We start from the raw sequence: 15,603 nt of genomic DNA on the forward strand, positions 1-15,603 counted from the left end.
GCAAATGTAGAAGAACTGAGTGCAATAAGAGAAGAACCAGCTAGGTTTTTGGTACTTTGGGTCTTTCAGTCCCTCAGCCTTCTGCTGAAGGCTCCGGTTGTCCGAGGCAGCCCGTAGGGAATGCTTTGTCTTCGACCTCTTGGACACACAGCCAGGGCATGGTCTCTTTTCAGCTATTCTGTCATGAACCTCCCAGTCTGGTTGCACTGTGACCCTACAGATAGCTGCTCACAGCTTGCAAGAGGTAGAGCAGTTTGACTTTTTCAGGGGCACCTGGTGGTTGTGGTAAAAGAGAGGGTAAGCAATGCCTGCGAGGTTCCAGAAAGCCTTCGTGTTCCTGTGTGTGTGGTTTTTTTTTCCCCTCTCATACTTTTCAGTGTTGTTTTTTTTATTATACTTAATGTTATTACCATTCTATAAAAATATTGCAACTGCTTTCTTGTAATTATAGGGGGAGTTATACATTTTTAATGGAGTTTAATGTTTTTTCCATACAAATACACAGAGCCTTTTTTTCCCCCTCAGGTTATGAACATTACTCTCATTTGAATCAATATATTTCAACTGTTAAATATGTCAGAGTGTCTGTTTTAGCAAAGAAATGCCACCTTTTGGAGCCATAAAATACAGTGAATTGAAAGCTGACACCTAATATTCTTTTCATTGGATACAGATGTTCAATGCAAAATTCATTCTTTCAGATTTCATAAAGGGGAATAGAACTCAAATAATCCAGCTTGGTGCACAATATGCAGTGACCAAATTGCTAAAGCACTTGAAATAATATAACTGTATTGTTAAATAGCAGAAGAAGATAAAAGAATTTTTCCATGTCTGTGTAAAGAGAAAATGTCTCTAAATAGGTTTTATGTTTTTTATAACATTTTATTATTATGAAACAATAAATCTTTGGATCATAGGACTGGAAACATGTAAAATATGATTTCTCTGTTTTACCCATGTGAAAAATTACATTTTGCAAACTAAAATAAAAATGTTGAGTAAGTTAAAAATATTTGAAATTAAATTTTTTAAAAAGAAAAGGAGCGTATTATAAAATATAATACTCTTTAGAGGAAAGAGATTCCTGTAGCATGGTCCTTTTTCAAATTTAGCTTTCTAATGACTTTATAACACTTTATAAAAAGGCTAATGGGGCAAATGGGAAAATATGTAGGCTAGAATGGTGGCAAAGGCTTTTGAGGTGCTGAGATGTTCCATTTTTTATCTGTGGGCTATTATAATTTCAGTCCTGGCTTCATCTGAGCTGGAGACACTGTAAAATATTATCAGTTAGGGATAAGCTAACTGCATGTCTGCAGTGCTACTACTGCTCTCTTGCCTGGGGAAGTCATTTAGGTATACAGGGGCCATGAAGTGGGCTATGTGGCAGATGGAATTAAGAGGGAATAAAAAAGGGGGAAATTTCATGTTTAAACAGATATTTCTGAAGTAAAAATGTTTTAGAAAAAATAAGTTTAACTTCAATTACTTTATAATGCTGCTATATTCAGTATTGTGACATTGAGCATCAGATTACAATGCACCAGCAAGAAGTTCAGTTTTAATTTTTTATCTACTTCATTTTTGTGAGTTTTTCCCTCTCTTCTGAGCAAAAGATGTAGAAAAGTTTTACTTCACTTTTTTACTTTTCCATTTTTTGTTTTATTTTGACTAAAAAATGCAGTGAACCTGTTCTAAACAGAATAAAGTTTTCAGTCTCCAGACATCTGATGGAAGCAGAAGTGGATCTGGATGAGGTGGGGAACCACTCTAACTTGAGTTTTTTTAATATTTTTCTTTTTTTTTTAATTTTTTGACAGGGTAGACTATTGTTACTAACATGTGCTGTGTGACAATCTATGAAAAACGAGTTAATAGCGTTATTCCTGTTTCTAAATGACATATATAAATATTGGGGGGGAAAATATCCTATCTTAATAGAAGGAGAAAGAATTAGTCCCTGATGCTCTCTTGATATTAGTGGAAGTTAAGAGGGCTGAAAAATACAGCTGCTAGTCAAAAAAGTTCCAAAGAGAAGGCACATTTTTCGGTAGAAACGTGAAAATTTAAAGCCTTCAATAAGAAATAGGAATATTTTTACCTGGAAATGATGTAAGGATCCTGGAAGTTTAGTCTAGGATGGTAAATGATTTCTTTCTGGTCTGGCCTGCCCAGTCTGATGAACATGCACATCTCATGGTGGGATTTGAGACCTCCTCTTCCAGGGGGGTGTAATTACATTGTATTGTAGGGTTGTCTGGTCTGCTGTAGCAAGGAGGACAGTTTGTGGTAGCTGAAATAGTGTCATACAGGATGATAGAGTAATTGATACATTTTGAAATCAGAGTATTTTGCCTTCATTCTTGGAGTGCAGATTTTAATCCGTGTGGCAACTAGATGCATGACAGGAAATTTCACTCCCTTTTTTTTTTTTTCTTATGTACCTAACTTTATTTCTGAGAAAGAACTTTCATAGGAGCATTGCAGTAACTGTAGTATCTTGTGTACTTCTTGCAGGACCGAGTCTTAAGAGTCTTCTGAAAAGATGTAGTCCTTTCCTTCTTGACAAGATTTTCTACTTCTGCTACAAAATAAACTGTCAGCAACTCTTATGCTATAGCTACACATGCACACTGTGTAAACCATTTGCCTGCTGTAGTCTGTCTTTTAAAATATTGTGTTAAAACCACTGGATTTCCATAAGTAAAGGGAAATACATGGAGTCTGATATGCTAGAATTATTTTTCAAATATCACATGCCTTCCCCCCAAAAAAAAAGCATGGTTTTTTTTCATGATTTTCTGTATATCTACAGGTGGAGTAGTAGTGAGGTTATTCGCTAAATATTCAAAGTAATACAAGTTTTTCAGTTAAAGCGTATTGCAAATTATTGTTGAGGTTTCTATTGATTTTATCTTTTCACACAAATGCAGTCTGTACTATTGCATGCTTTCTGCCATGTTAACTCTCTGTTTGCTGTCCAGGTAGAGAAATAACAGCAGAAACCTTTATGGAGAAATTGGATAACGGAGCCTTGCTTTGCCGGTTAGCTGAGACCCTGCAGGAGAAGTTTAAAGAAAACAGCTTTGATGCAAACAAGCCTGGCAGAGTAAGTGTTGGTCAACGTTCTAGTGTGTAATATCAGTATCTGGGGTATCTGAACTTTTCTGGTTTGGTACTGAACTTCTTTTTGCACCGTTAAGAGATTTCAGGTGTGGAGATTCTGCAAAAGAGCGGGGAGGTGATTGCTCTGTGTAGAAGAACAACTGTATAAAGGTGGGGGAAATAATGCTTATCTGGTAATTATTAAAGTAACTGTGCAAAGCAGTTACTCAAAAAACTACTTGTAATATGTGGAGGATAAGGCAGAACAAGATCTAGCAGTGGGATGTGGTAGCTAAAGGATAAAATGTGATCCTTGCATTTGTTTGCAAGGGGAATATTAAGTAGCTGTGGGAGGTGTCTTTTCCTCTGAAAACAGCTCTAGGGAGGCCAGTAATAAAACTCCATAGTTAGTTTTGGTGCCTCGAGTTTGAAGGTCCTGTTGGTGTACTGGAAGAGGTTTCAGCAAAAAGGTGCAGGAATGATGTAGAAAATGTGAAACTGAGAAGATCCTGAAGAGTTTTGGAAAGATCAGGTTAAGATCTTGCTTGAATGCAACCTCTCTTTCCTTTAAATTATTTTCATAGGACAGCCTTACTGGGAGAGATTCAAGAATGCAGCGATTCTGTTTCTGGGAGAAGTTGAATTAAAGGGTCAACACATTAAAACATTTATTGTGAAACTTTCTATTTTTCTTGTGCATCCAGGTACATCTTCCTTGAAAGCTAAAACAGGCAAATAAAAAGCAGGCAAAAAAGAGCCCAAGAACATAATGCATCTTCTATCTTTGATGTTTTCATAACTTATCTGTAGCAGAAATTAGGGCACAGCATGAATTTTACCAGCTGTTCTGAGAACTGTCAGCCTTGTGCCAGTTGCACCTGTATAAGTTGTTTTTCTTGGTTCCAAGTTAATAATTGTTGTTGCAGAAGAAGTTGTCATGTTTCCTATTTCAAATTATAATCAGGGCTTGTTTAGTAGAGGTACTGGTTGACTTCTGAGTTCCTCTTTATAATATGGTCCAGCTTGTCTTCATCTATGTCATGGTAGCTTCCAAGTGAGAAAACACCTACAGCAGTCTTTTTGATTAAGCCTAGGAACTAGCTAGGCAGAAAGAAAGGTTACTTGTATTTGGTTTTGAGCCTAAATTACATTAGAAGATGATTAGACATGTGCAGTCACATGTGTTGTCATTACTTAGATTTGTTGGTCTTTTATTTGTCAAACTGGTATAACTGACAATGCAATTAAAAAAAAATCTGTTCTGCTGCTATTTTCTCTATGTATATTGTTTCACACTTATTATAGTAAGAATTCAAAGAAATGGCACAGTAATAGATTTGTGTCATTGCAGACTATTAGGAAGCTCTTCATCCTTTCAGATTTTAGTTCCCTGTGTAGCAGTCTTAGGCAATAGGACTAGCCTACACATTGAAAAATCTGACTTGTGGTGCCAAGGAAATTTATGAGAAGATTATACTGTATAAAATTTAGCACAGTAAGAATTCCACAATCCTCCCCTGAATAATTGTTTTGCACCCTCTTAATAATATATATGAAATTCTGAAGCCATTTGACCATTTCTCTGCCCAGGAAAACAGAAACATGGCCTTTTACCTAGGTGCCCCAATGACTGGAAGAAGCTGCTGAGTTGTGTTGAGTTCAGCTTCTATCCAAATAGATAACTTACTTTTCTATCCGTATATGTAACTTTTAATTATTTTTTTATGCGAACATCTTCCTAGATGGAAAAGCTCCGTGCAATATTTTAGGTTTAGTTTTGTCTTAAACAAAGATAGGAAGATGAAATATCCTGTTCTGACTGATATGTACTACTGATCATGAATTCATTGGGGCTCTTTGGGGCTGTCTGGCCAGTTTAGCAGCTATAGCAACAGATGTAAGAAGACATTAAAAGCTAATACTGCATGCACTGACTCATCAGCTGTTTGCCATAATTCCTTAAATTCATAATGCAGTGCTCTACAAAATAGCAGAGGCTAAACCCCTATTGCTTCTGGGTTAACTTGTGCAATATGTTTCTAGTCACTCTTAGTTTTGCAGTTTGTTTGTTAACTAAACTGTATCATTCCCTTTCTTATTAGGGAACACTGAACTTTCTTCAGATTTCAGGAAAAGCCCCTAGGTCAGCAACTGCCTTTTTGAGTGTGGAATACGTTGGGAAAGCAGAAACCAAAAAAGAGTTGTGCCTCCCAAAATATTTTGTTTTCCAAATCTAAAAGGCATGTTGATGTCAACACTTCCTTTTTGTGTCATGTGGAGGCACTTGTGGACACTGGGGGCATTTTCAAAATACATAGGAAACTACTGGTAATGTAATGTGGAAATACAGCTTTAAGAGACTGAAGAGGAGATTAAATGGTGTTCAATGCAAAAGTAGTTTCTTAAGAGGCAGAGGAAGGGAATGCAGTTGTAACTTTTATGTATGAAGGAGATAATAGAGTTGTCTTTTATGAGTGACTGAGTAGATTAGGACTCTTGAGTGTGGAAAAAGAGGCATATGATAGAATCTGCAAAATGAGGAAGGTGTGGTAGAAGTTCAGTTTCTACACAGAGACTTTGGGACATTGAATGAAGGTAGCAGAAGCCAGACAAGCAAAAGGGGGGGAATTGTTTACAAACCAGTTGGACAATTCCTGTCAAAGACTCTTAAAATTTACCTGGGTTCCAGTAAACACTGAATAAGGTGATGGAAGAGAGATTTCTTGGAAGGCTGAATACACAGGAACCCCACTCAGATGAGGAAGTCCCTATAGATGAAAATTGTTGGAACTTTAGAAAGTATGAGAGTCAGTCTTATGTTCTGTGTGTTACTGTTTCCTGGGGATGAATGCCCAGCTGGTTGTGCAAGTAGACAAAGGCAACTCTATCCTTTCACAAGAGTCAAACTTCTAAGAAGTTATTTGAATTTAAATTTTTTAAGCAGCTAAACCATGCTTCAAAACCTGATCATTCTGAGAACACTGATGATCCTTTGCTAGAGACAGACAAAACTTTTGAGTTTTAAATGAAAATGGATTTTTTTTAACAGGGAGGGCAGTGTTAGACTGGTGGGAGTATATGATGTATTTTTTAAGTCCTTTTTTCCTCTTTTTGGAGATTTTTACAGTCATAAATAAATCCAACCATGTACACTTATAAAATGACAAGGAGAGGACTGCTATCAGTCTTAATAAATGCTCAAGATTTGTATGGTAGTAAGTTGTTGGAACTACCTGTGCTGCTGCTCCTGCTAATGATCAACTGTCTAGAAATTACAGACTTATTATTATAGCAGCAGTTATTCCATAAAAGTCATTCATGTCACAGGATGCCATTTTGTAATTTTCTCCCACTGGCTTGGATTTCATCTCCATGCTCTCCTGCCAGTATTTTACTTTTCCTGACAGATAGTTAATTTGAGAATTTCACAGCTGTACAAACAAATTCAGAGCATCAAGGCATGTGCAGTGTGCACAGAGCCCACATTTGATTTGATTTAGTTTAGTTTAGTAAGACCATTAATTAAGATTTTAAAATAAACATAAATAAATTGTGTTAATAGTTGGTACCATGTTTATAGGCAGGGCTTGTGTTAATGGTTGTTACCATTTTTATAGGTAGGGCAGAGTAGTCTGTCCACCATCCTTGAAGCTGCCTATATATTTATGAACTTTTCATTCAAAACTATGTTTTCATGGTGAATGAAAACAGGTTGAAGCTTTAATTATCCTTTTTCTCCAAGTTCTCAGAGGCTAATCAGATAAATTTCAAGTCAAATCCCTCTTATAAATACTTATGAATAATCAACCGGAACGTAAAATTTAGCCTCATTTTCAGGAAGCTAGTATCTATTGATTTGGCCAATAAAAGAAATAGAAGTAAGTACAAAAAATTAATCCAAGTGCAAACATTTCTGAACTTCTAGAATTTTTAATTCAAATACGCATTTAATTTTATTCTTTTGGGAACTGATTTAATAAGATTAAACTGAATGTTCACTGAGCTGTTGTGTAGAAAACAGTCAGTTAACTGTGTCCTTTGATTGCACATCCACTTCCATTGAAGCTGTCCATGAAACAGTAATTTCTGCAAATATACATTCATGTATATCCTAATATTAGGAGATTCTGTCCACATCTTACCCATAGTCATAGTACCTGAAGTGTATTTTGCAATTTTTCTGTATCCAAAGCTTTCACTTGGTCCTCTGAAAGGTACTTGGCAGATCTGATACTTGGTGAGTGTGGATCACCGTGGCAGCGTTGGCTTCTCACAGTCATGCAGGTTCACATCAGGTGAGACTTTTGGCCTGGTGACTTTGAGAGCCACGTTATGCATTTTTGAGAGTTACAATTAAGAGAGCTAAACAACTGCTTGGGATGGATTTTTTTTTTTTTGCCTTTAATTAAGTTCTAATGTTGAAGTTGAATTTTTCAAAGGTGAAACAATTCAGCCATTTCACAACTGAAAACTCTGGTTTAAATTTCAAGCTGTTTTTGCTTCTAGAGACAGTTATGTATATCTGTGGAAGTAGAGGCAGAATCCTGTAAACTACAGGACTTGAAAATCCAGGGAATTGACCTGAATTCTGGCAATGTTGGAAGAAGGGGCTGGTAGCAAAAGAGCAAGATTGTAAACTGGAGGCCCAGTATTTTCCCATCTCAGCTACAAGCTTACTGTTTGCTTTTGGGAGAATGCATATCTGGGCTTTCACTTACTACATCTGTAACCTAGGAATACTCTTCACTGTAAAACAGTGGCTTGATTTGTGAACACTGTAAAGAGCTTTGAGTACTTTGGCTATTGCTGCCTCATTTGGTGAGCCGTGATTCCTGTTAGGTAGTTCCCATTATGAAAAAACCCCTATATTTAACTCTGGTCATTTACAAGAAACATGGAAGATTATGGTTCTCTAAATATAGATGAGACAAAGACCTTTGCTTGTGGATCTACTGCTTCAAACAGCTTTGTGTCTGCCCTGCAATGGGGCCACAAGCAAAGGTAGGGAACTCTGTCCTCCTAAAGTAGAGAATCTGCACCAGTGGTTCAGAATTGGATGTGGAATCTGGATCTTGCTTTTAGGCCCCAGATGGTCAAGCTGAAAGTCTGAGCTGGTGTTTCTATATGGTGTTTTTATTTATACTGTAGGCTTCGGTTTCTCAAGGTTATCCCATCCTATAGATGGGATGGATACACAGCATTCTGTAAACTTGGTTCCCTGAACCTGTCTGCCCAGTGTAAAGAGTCCTCAGCTGCAGCAGAGCCATGTTCTGGTGCCCCCTGTAAGTTATAAATCTGACTCTCCAGCTGAGAATTGCATGGATAGGATTGCAGGAATTGTTAGGCTATGAAGAGATTCTTTGTGGTCTCGGGCAGCAATTTTCTTGTCTGCACACTTGCACTTTCCTGGAGACTTATTTTGCAATAAAAGCTTCTGGAGCCAATTTCTAATCATATACAATATAGATATGGCTCTCAGTTACTTGGGAGGAATAAAAAAAAATGCAGCATTGTCTTTCTGTGTATTAATCTTCGTAGTGGCAGACTGATGTGGATAGGAGAGGAAAAGAATAATCTTGCGAAATGACTCACAAGTGCTAATCCATCTGGAAGGAATCATTTCCACAAGACTGTAAAGCTGTTTGTTGGAGATTTCCTTGTACCTTTCTCAGACATGTCAATGGCTTGCTGAGCTCCTCCTAGATTGCTACCAGGTTTCTTGCAGATACTGTAAGATTTGCCTTCAGTGGGTCACGTGCACAAACCTTCAATGCCTCAGCAAATAACTCCTACAGCTAAAGTTTATGCTTGCAGGAGGATTGCACGGTAGGAGAGAGTAAAGGTTCCCACCAGACTATGAAAGGAGATTTCTGAACAATTCTAGGATATTATGTGTTTGTGTGCCTGGCACCTTCCAGGTGAATACACTGAAGAACTACTTAGAAGGGTTTCAGTGCACTTTAAGCCACACACGCTGTTGGAGGCAGGGCTGCACAGTCCTGGAAGGAGCACTGAGACATCGTGTCTCTCCAGACTGTTCTTCCCACTGGTACTTCTTGGCCTTGGGAAAGCATGGTTTGTTCTCTTGTTTGGCTAGAGCACGATTAATCTCTGCCGTGGACTGGCCTTGCTGCTGTCAGTGAACCTGAGGCAGGGATTCTGCTGCACATCCCTCTCTCTGCACCTATTTAACATTGCAGGAATAACCAGAATTTGCATCACAAGGTCGTTGTCAGGGGAAAAGCAGGGAAGATTTAAGCACGTAGCTCCTGCTTTGGAAAATATCAGAATGATTCAGACTGCAAATCAGGTCAAGAGGACTGAACTCTGATTTCCAAGAATATCATTTAACTAGAAAACATCTCAAAGCTTTTTCCAGAGATGTTTAATTAACTTTGGTTTTGTATGTAATGCTAATACTTAAACACTTCATAAAATTTGTATTAAGCCCATAAGTTTTCATAGCATTTTACCATTACTTCAGTTTTCTGAGAGAGATTTTATAAACAGCTGATTTTAGATTTGCTGGATTTTGCCTCTTATGTGAAATGTGTTGCAACATTCCTGTTATTTATTTTGTTAAATCTTTAAAGCAAACTGTAAAAATCTTTCTAAGAGATCTGTTTTTGTAGCTTTCTACTTAGACTATTAGGAATAGTCTGGAACAGAAATGTAAGATTAGGGACTTGTATGGAAATAACCATATGTATTTCAAAGTTTGAGAAAACATAATTTAGACCAACTGTCTTCAGTTTAATTGTGCAATTCCTAGGTCAAAGTTAGTGTTAGTGGTTTTTAGGGAATAATGAATAAGCAAGAACTACAGAATTTGGTGCATTTACCAATAGTGAGTCTTGAACTTAAATAATGAGCCAAAATTTCTGAAACAATGGAAACAGTGAACATAAATGATGACTGCAATGCAGAAGAAGAAAACAGACATTACTTTGAGGCACAGACATCAATTTATAGATATAATTATGTCTAATTTTTTTAAAATAAACATATATACCCATTTGTCTTTGTATATGTAAATTGGCCCCAAATGCTTCCAGTACACAGTGAAGTTTTGTTCACAACTTTAGAGATTGCTTTAAGGCTGGTTTAGAAATTTGGCTGTGTAGATTAGAGATTCCAACACGTTTTTCAAATCACAGGTGTTTTTAAGTTCTACTCCTGCTCAGAATTCCCACGGCTCAAACAGTTTCCTTGTGGTTTCTAGTTGGAAAACTCACAGAAATTCAGATTCTTTATCATAAAGACAAAGATACAATTTTTCTTAAAAATGAACATACAGGGCTTTGGAGTACTTCCATAACTGCAGCTACCCCTGTTTGTCTAATAACACATCAGCTTTATTATGGCTGTTCTTGAAAGTCTTACCTAGTTTTGAGAAGCATGAGCAAACTGTAACTGTTGTTTCTTTTCTTTATTTTTGTTTTAATTATTTGTGGTTTGGATTACAGTTTTGTGCAGAGGGCACATGTGGTTTTGCAGCCTCTTTTCTGATGTCATAGATGTTTCCTACAGCTGATAAAAAGGATTGTATAAATAATATATAAGATGCAAGTATTGAATCAGGATTTCTGGAATGTTTGTTTCCACATCTTCACAAGTTGATTCTTTTTCCTTGCCTGTTTTTCCTAAATCTCCTTCCCTGGCTCCTGGTTGTTGCAAGATAGGAAAAGCCATACTTTTCTGTGCAGAAGCTTTTCTTCTCTGCTTGCTGAGAAACAGAGGGTGGAACACACAAATTTTCCACCTATCTACCTTTCCCTCACCAAGCATGATATGCAGTTGGAGTGATTTAATGGTGTCAGAAGAAATAATCTTTCCATACAATAATCATAGGGCTAATTTTGTTTCCTGTTCAGTTTTCCCAAGCAGCAATTACCTGTTAAATTCTTCCTGAATGTTTTCGGCGTCTGCATAAAAACTGTGTTGTCTTTGTTGAACATCTGGAAATCCAAAAAGCAAACAGATAATGCATCTCAAAGAATTCCATCCTTGTTTAGACTGCCTGGATGTTTATCACCGTCTTCCTTGACGCCTGTCTCACGGGAGGTGAAGCACCATTTGGAACTAATCTTACAGAAAGGCCTGGGAAACCCCCACCCTGCCTCCCGCTCCAAAAGGTCACAAAGGGCGAGACTGAACCTTGAGAGAAAACCAGGTGGAAGAGGCAGAAGCAGCAGGATGGTAACACAGCACCATACCCACCCTTATATATCCCATCAAGGAGTTTGAATGGCTCCTTAAGCTTGTTATTCAGACTGCCAGTGAAAGGTTATCCACTCTAATCCCACAGATCAAAGAAATATCTTGGTTATTTGACCACGCCCTTGGTGAAATTATGGAAACGTCTTTCAGTGTGAAATTTTACATTACAACTGTAATGTGTTTTGATGGACTTCAACCATTCAGGCTGAAGTTTTTTGAAGCCTTGTCCTTAGCTTGGGTTCTTCTGGAATGATTAAGGGGGAAACATGATTTTGAAGTTTCTGTGACTGAAATTAGTTTGTTTTGCCAAAATCTGGTATTTTTCGTACTTTATTTTCGGAGAATCGTGTCCCCTTTAAGAATGTGATGTTTCATAAAACATAATTGTGGGTTAATAAGATGCTTTCCAAAATATGTCCCATGAAAATTCACCCAGATCTGGCCATTTCTATCTCATGGAAATATTTTAAGATCTTATGGAAAGATTGCTGCTTATGCATGTAGTTGGCATGTTCGTTCATTCACAAGTTTTGCTGTGTGACAATGCCACAAACAAATGCAATCCTCCTATTTTTTCTCATTTAATTGCAATATAAATGAGGAAAATTCAGAAACTAGGATTCTTCAACAAACTCTAGGCTGATTCAGCTCTGACTTCTTACTTTGTGATGGGGAAAAGCTCAGATTCATCTATCAAATATAAGGTGTAATTGCCCTCTGAAAGAGCAACTGCGAGAATTGCCCCAATCTGTTCTAATCAAATATTATCGAAGAAGCCTATTATGAAATGCCAATTTTAAAAATCCCTGTTAAACATTAATTCTGAAACCCAGAGATCTAAAGAAAAGGTACAGAACACTCATTGAATGGGAATGAGCTGCTGAATCCCTGTTTTCAGGAACACCGGAGGGAGGTCTTTGCCATGACTTAGTGTCTCTCTCTTATTTTCTGTTTATAAAATCTTAGTAAGGCTTTAAAACTTTTTAAATTGCAGTCTCTCTCTTTTAGTGATATTTAATTGTAGTCACTCTCTTTAATGCTGTTACAGCATTAGAAAAAAAAGAAAAAAACCCAACCACCTTTGATTTTTGCATTTGACCTGCTACAATTTCAGTGCGTAGAGGAGTCGGAGCAGTGGCTTTTAATTTTTGGTGTGTACATGCCTGGAGTTTGTGAGCTGCTTCTTCAAGATTTTGGAAGGCATTAATAAAAATGAACTTGTCAGTAGGCATAGATATGTTAAGAGTTAGATGTCTGGAAGTTTTGAAAGTTAGTTTATAGACCTCCCAAAGTCTTTGGACTATAGTGACTTAATCCCGTCCTCAGCTACACAAACGGAGTGGGCAGGAGCAGAGTCTGGCATCTTGTTTAGATGGGCTCTCTTTTATCAGCTTCCTTTAGTTGTGCTCCCCAGTGCAAGATTGCTGGTTGTGGATGTCTCTGTGTTATCCAGGCTCTGAGAGGTGGCCTTCTGACTCCTGGCAGACATCGGGATTTTTGTCACCATACATTGAAATGCACGTGTCCCTAAACCACATTTAAATTACTTATCAGTCAAATAGTCAAATGTGCTTCAGCTGGTGAATGAAGCTCCTGCATTGCTGCTTTCTGGCATTATTTGCTGGGGATCCCAGTTGTGCAGTGCACTGTGTGTGGATGGAATTGTCTCTTGTATTCCTTGGCTTTCTGACGTTCTGCTAGAAGTGGAAGTTGCAGTGTTTCTGTTTAAATTAGTTTTTCATAACTATTAATGCTGTCTTTTTTTAAATAACCAGTCTTTGGCTGTGTGATGAGTAATGTGTGTCTTGGACAGAGCACTACGAAGAACAAAGCCATGAAAAAAATTCTTAACTTTTAAAACTGTATTGTTTTTAAATTAAGCTTATTCTCCATCTATGCTTACTCTTAAGAACTAATGCCATGTGGGACAATGTATTCTACTTTGACACTTATTTCCATGGCTAAAGCATTCACTTAGTTCTGTATTTATTTGAACATTGTGGTCTGTATGTTTATGTAGAACCTTGATCATGTTAATTATTTTTACTGGCATATCACAAATCTGCTAGGGATTCCAAAGTATCCACAAGTGCTTTCTTAGAATCTAGGAAGTTGCTAATGAGTGATTTTTGGCTTTTGATGATCTCTGCAGTGTTTACATAGGGTAAAAATCTGGTCAACACATGATCTTTAAACTTGAAATCCAATCTGCTCTTGCATTAAAATTACATATTTCTACAGGACTTAATATGCCTATGGAAAGACTGTATTTCACCAAAGGACAATGTTTTGCCACTTGTTAAGTGAATTGCTTAAGGGTGCTTTCTTTGTTATAAGTGCAATGTTATTTTTCATTGATCTAGAAGTTTGTCATGACAAAGTTGTTCCTAGTTCCATGTCTGTTGAAAAGTTTGGCAATTATTATTGCTGTCTCCCAAGTCTTCAAAACTTCCATATTGAGTTTTCACATTTTTAGTTTTCCTGGGTTTTAACTTTAGTTTTTCAGCTTTAGTAGGGCTGAAGGATTTATATTTCTTTTCTTAGCTTTTCTTTCCTTTTTCTAGTGGGAAATGCTTTTAAATTCTATGTATGTATTTCCAAATTCAGAGTTCCTTCTATCTATTTTGCCTATGCATTTAGCACATTCTTTTCACTGTTGGTCCAGTTGTTATATTTGAAAAGTATTCCATACTAAATGGGGTAGGGAGAAAACAAAACTAGGCCCACCTTGCTAAGGAGTAGTTCTCTTACCTTGTAGATATTAGTTTCATTAATTTAATGTTTAGTTCATACCTCATGGCGCTTTCCAAAACCTGGATTTTGAAACTGCAAAGTAATCTCAGCTAAACTTAATTTTCCCTTGCTGAAACAAGTGTCTAAACACCCCTTTTGTGATTTATAAATGGGATCTGAAGTATTTTATGTTTGAGTTCCTGAAGAATTAAGAACAGCAACTGAATAAAGGATGGTCTAGTGGTATTGTCACTCTGTAGTGAGGGGAATTGTAACAGCTCAATAAGAGTAAGTTCTTGTAGCAATGAGCCCCAGTTCACTTATGTTTAACAAATTAATAAGAAATAGAGCAAAATAACTTTTACAGAGAAGATTGTGGCAGAGCTGCTCTTTTGCATTCACTTTCAGCTAATTGAGGAGGGCTTTATCCAGAATACCTGAGCAAAATGAGGGAAGAATTGCAAAAGAAAAGAGTTTCTAGTGGCCATAGAGCTAACTTAAAAGGCAAAATTGGAAAAAGTTCCAAACCAGGTACATGTTCTATCTAGCTGATATAATCACATTTCAGTAGGAAATGTGTAACACTAAATGGCCAAACAAGAGACACCCCTGCAGTCAGCTACTGCATAGCATAATTCCCTCCCCATTTTGGTAAATGTAGGCCATCAGGAGACACAGGCAAATTTTTCCTGTGAGTACCGAGCTGACTGTAACCCTTTTTCACAGCAGACGAAATTGCTTTTTCTTTTTATTCAAGCATAAGTGACAGTTCAAAAAGTTGTGAAATCATCTATTCACAGGGGGAAATATGACTAGGAATCTTCAAAATCTGGCTCAAGTCTTAAGTCTTCTATAAATAAACGGGTTTTTTTCAAAATGTATCCGTGAACCCTTGTTTTGAAAAAAGCAGTACGAAAATACATTTTTCCGTGTGATTTCAGAGCATCAGTGTAAGAGAGTCCCTTTTGGGTTCAGAAGTGAACCTGACAGCATTTTTCCAGGATTGCATCATATGTTTCACTCACACTTTCACATCCTGCATTAAACCACATGCATGCACGTCAACAAGACAAGATTGTAAAAGGAGTGTGACTGGGGAATTGTTTTCATGATATTTGAGAGGAGTAATTGCGGCCACTGCTGTTTCAAAGCAACTGCGGTTATACTATACTATGTCAACAAAAGTCAGTTCTGCCATATGGAAACCTAATTACTTCAGAATGATCTGTTAGAAAGCACTTTTGAAATAGTCAGGCCATTTATACAAATCAGTAAAAAGTATTTGTGCACGAAACCTTTCTTAAATAAGAGCTTTCATTTGGACGTTACAGCGGCCGTTTTGGAAATATTAAAAAAAAAAGTGGACTTCTATTTAAAAGGTGGTAGGAAAATTCATTGGGTGATAAGAAAATATGAGTATTTCCCTATGATTTGTATGATAAACCTGGTGGTGCTATTATTGAACAGAAAAGAGGGTAGGGTTTTTTTTGCTGTTCTCTTCAGCAAGACCCTAATATTGTGGGAAATGGGACCAAATTTAGA

The 15,603-nt window shown here is 37.1% G+C and overlaps 1 protein-coding gene across 4 annotated transcripts in view; it reads left to right on the forward strand.

Moving 5' to 3' along the window:
• GAS2 (growth arrest specific 2) overlaps window positions 1-15,603 on the forward strand; it is an 83,530-nt gene that overhangs the window by 14,773 nt on the left and 53,154 nt on the right. For all 4 annotated transcript variants that reach the window (XM_017826772.1, XM_017826775.1, XM_017826773.1 and 1 more), the window contains exon 3: window positions 2,988-3,112. In XM_017826772.1, coding sequence (XP_017682261.1) covers window positions 2,988-3,112 — 125 coding nt within the window. The remainder of the gene's footprint in view (window positions 1-2,987; window positions 3,113-15,603) is intronic.

The sequence above is a fragment of the Lepidothrix coronata genome, unplaced genomic scaffold (genome assembly GCF_001604755.1).
Source record: "Lepidothrix coronata isolate B3197 unplaced genomic scaffold, Lepidothrix_coronata-1.0 Scaffold130, whole genome shotgun sequence".
Classification (NCBI taxonomy): Eukaryota; Metazoa; Chordata; class Aves; order Passeriformes; family Pipridae; genus Lepidothrix; species Lepidothrix coronata.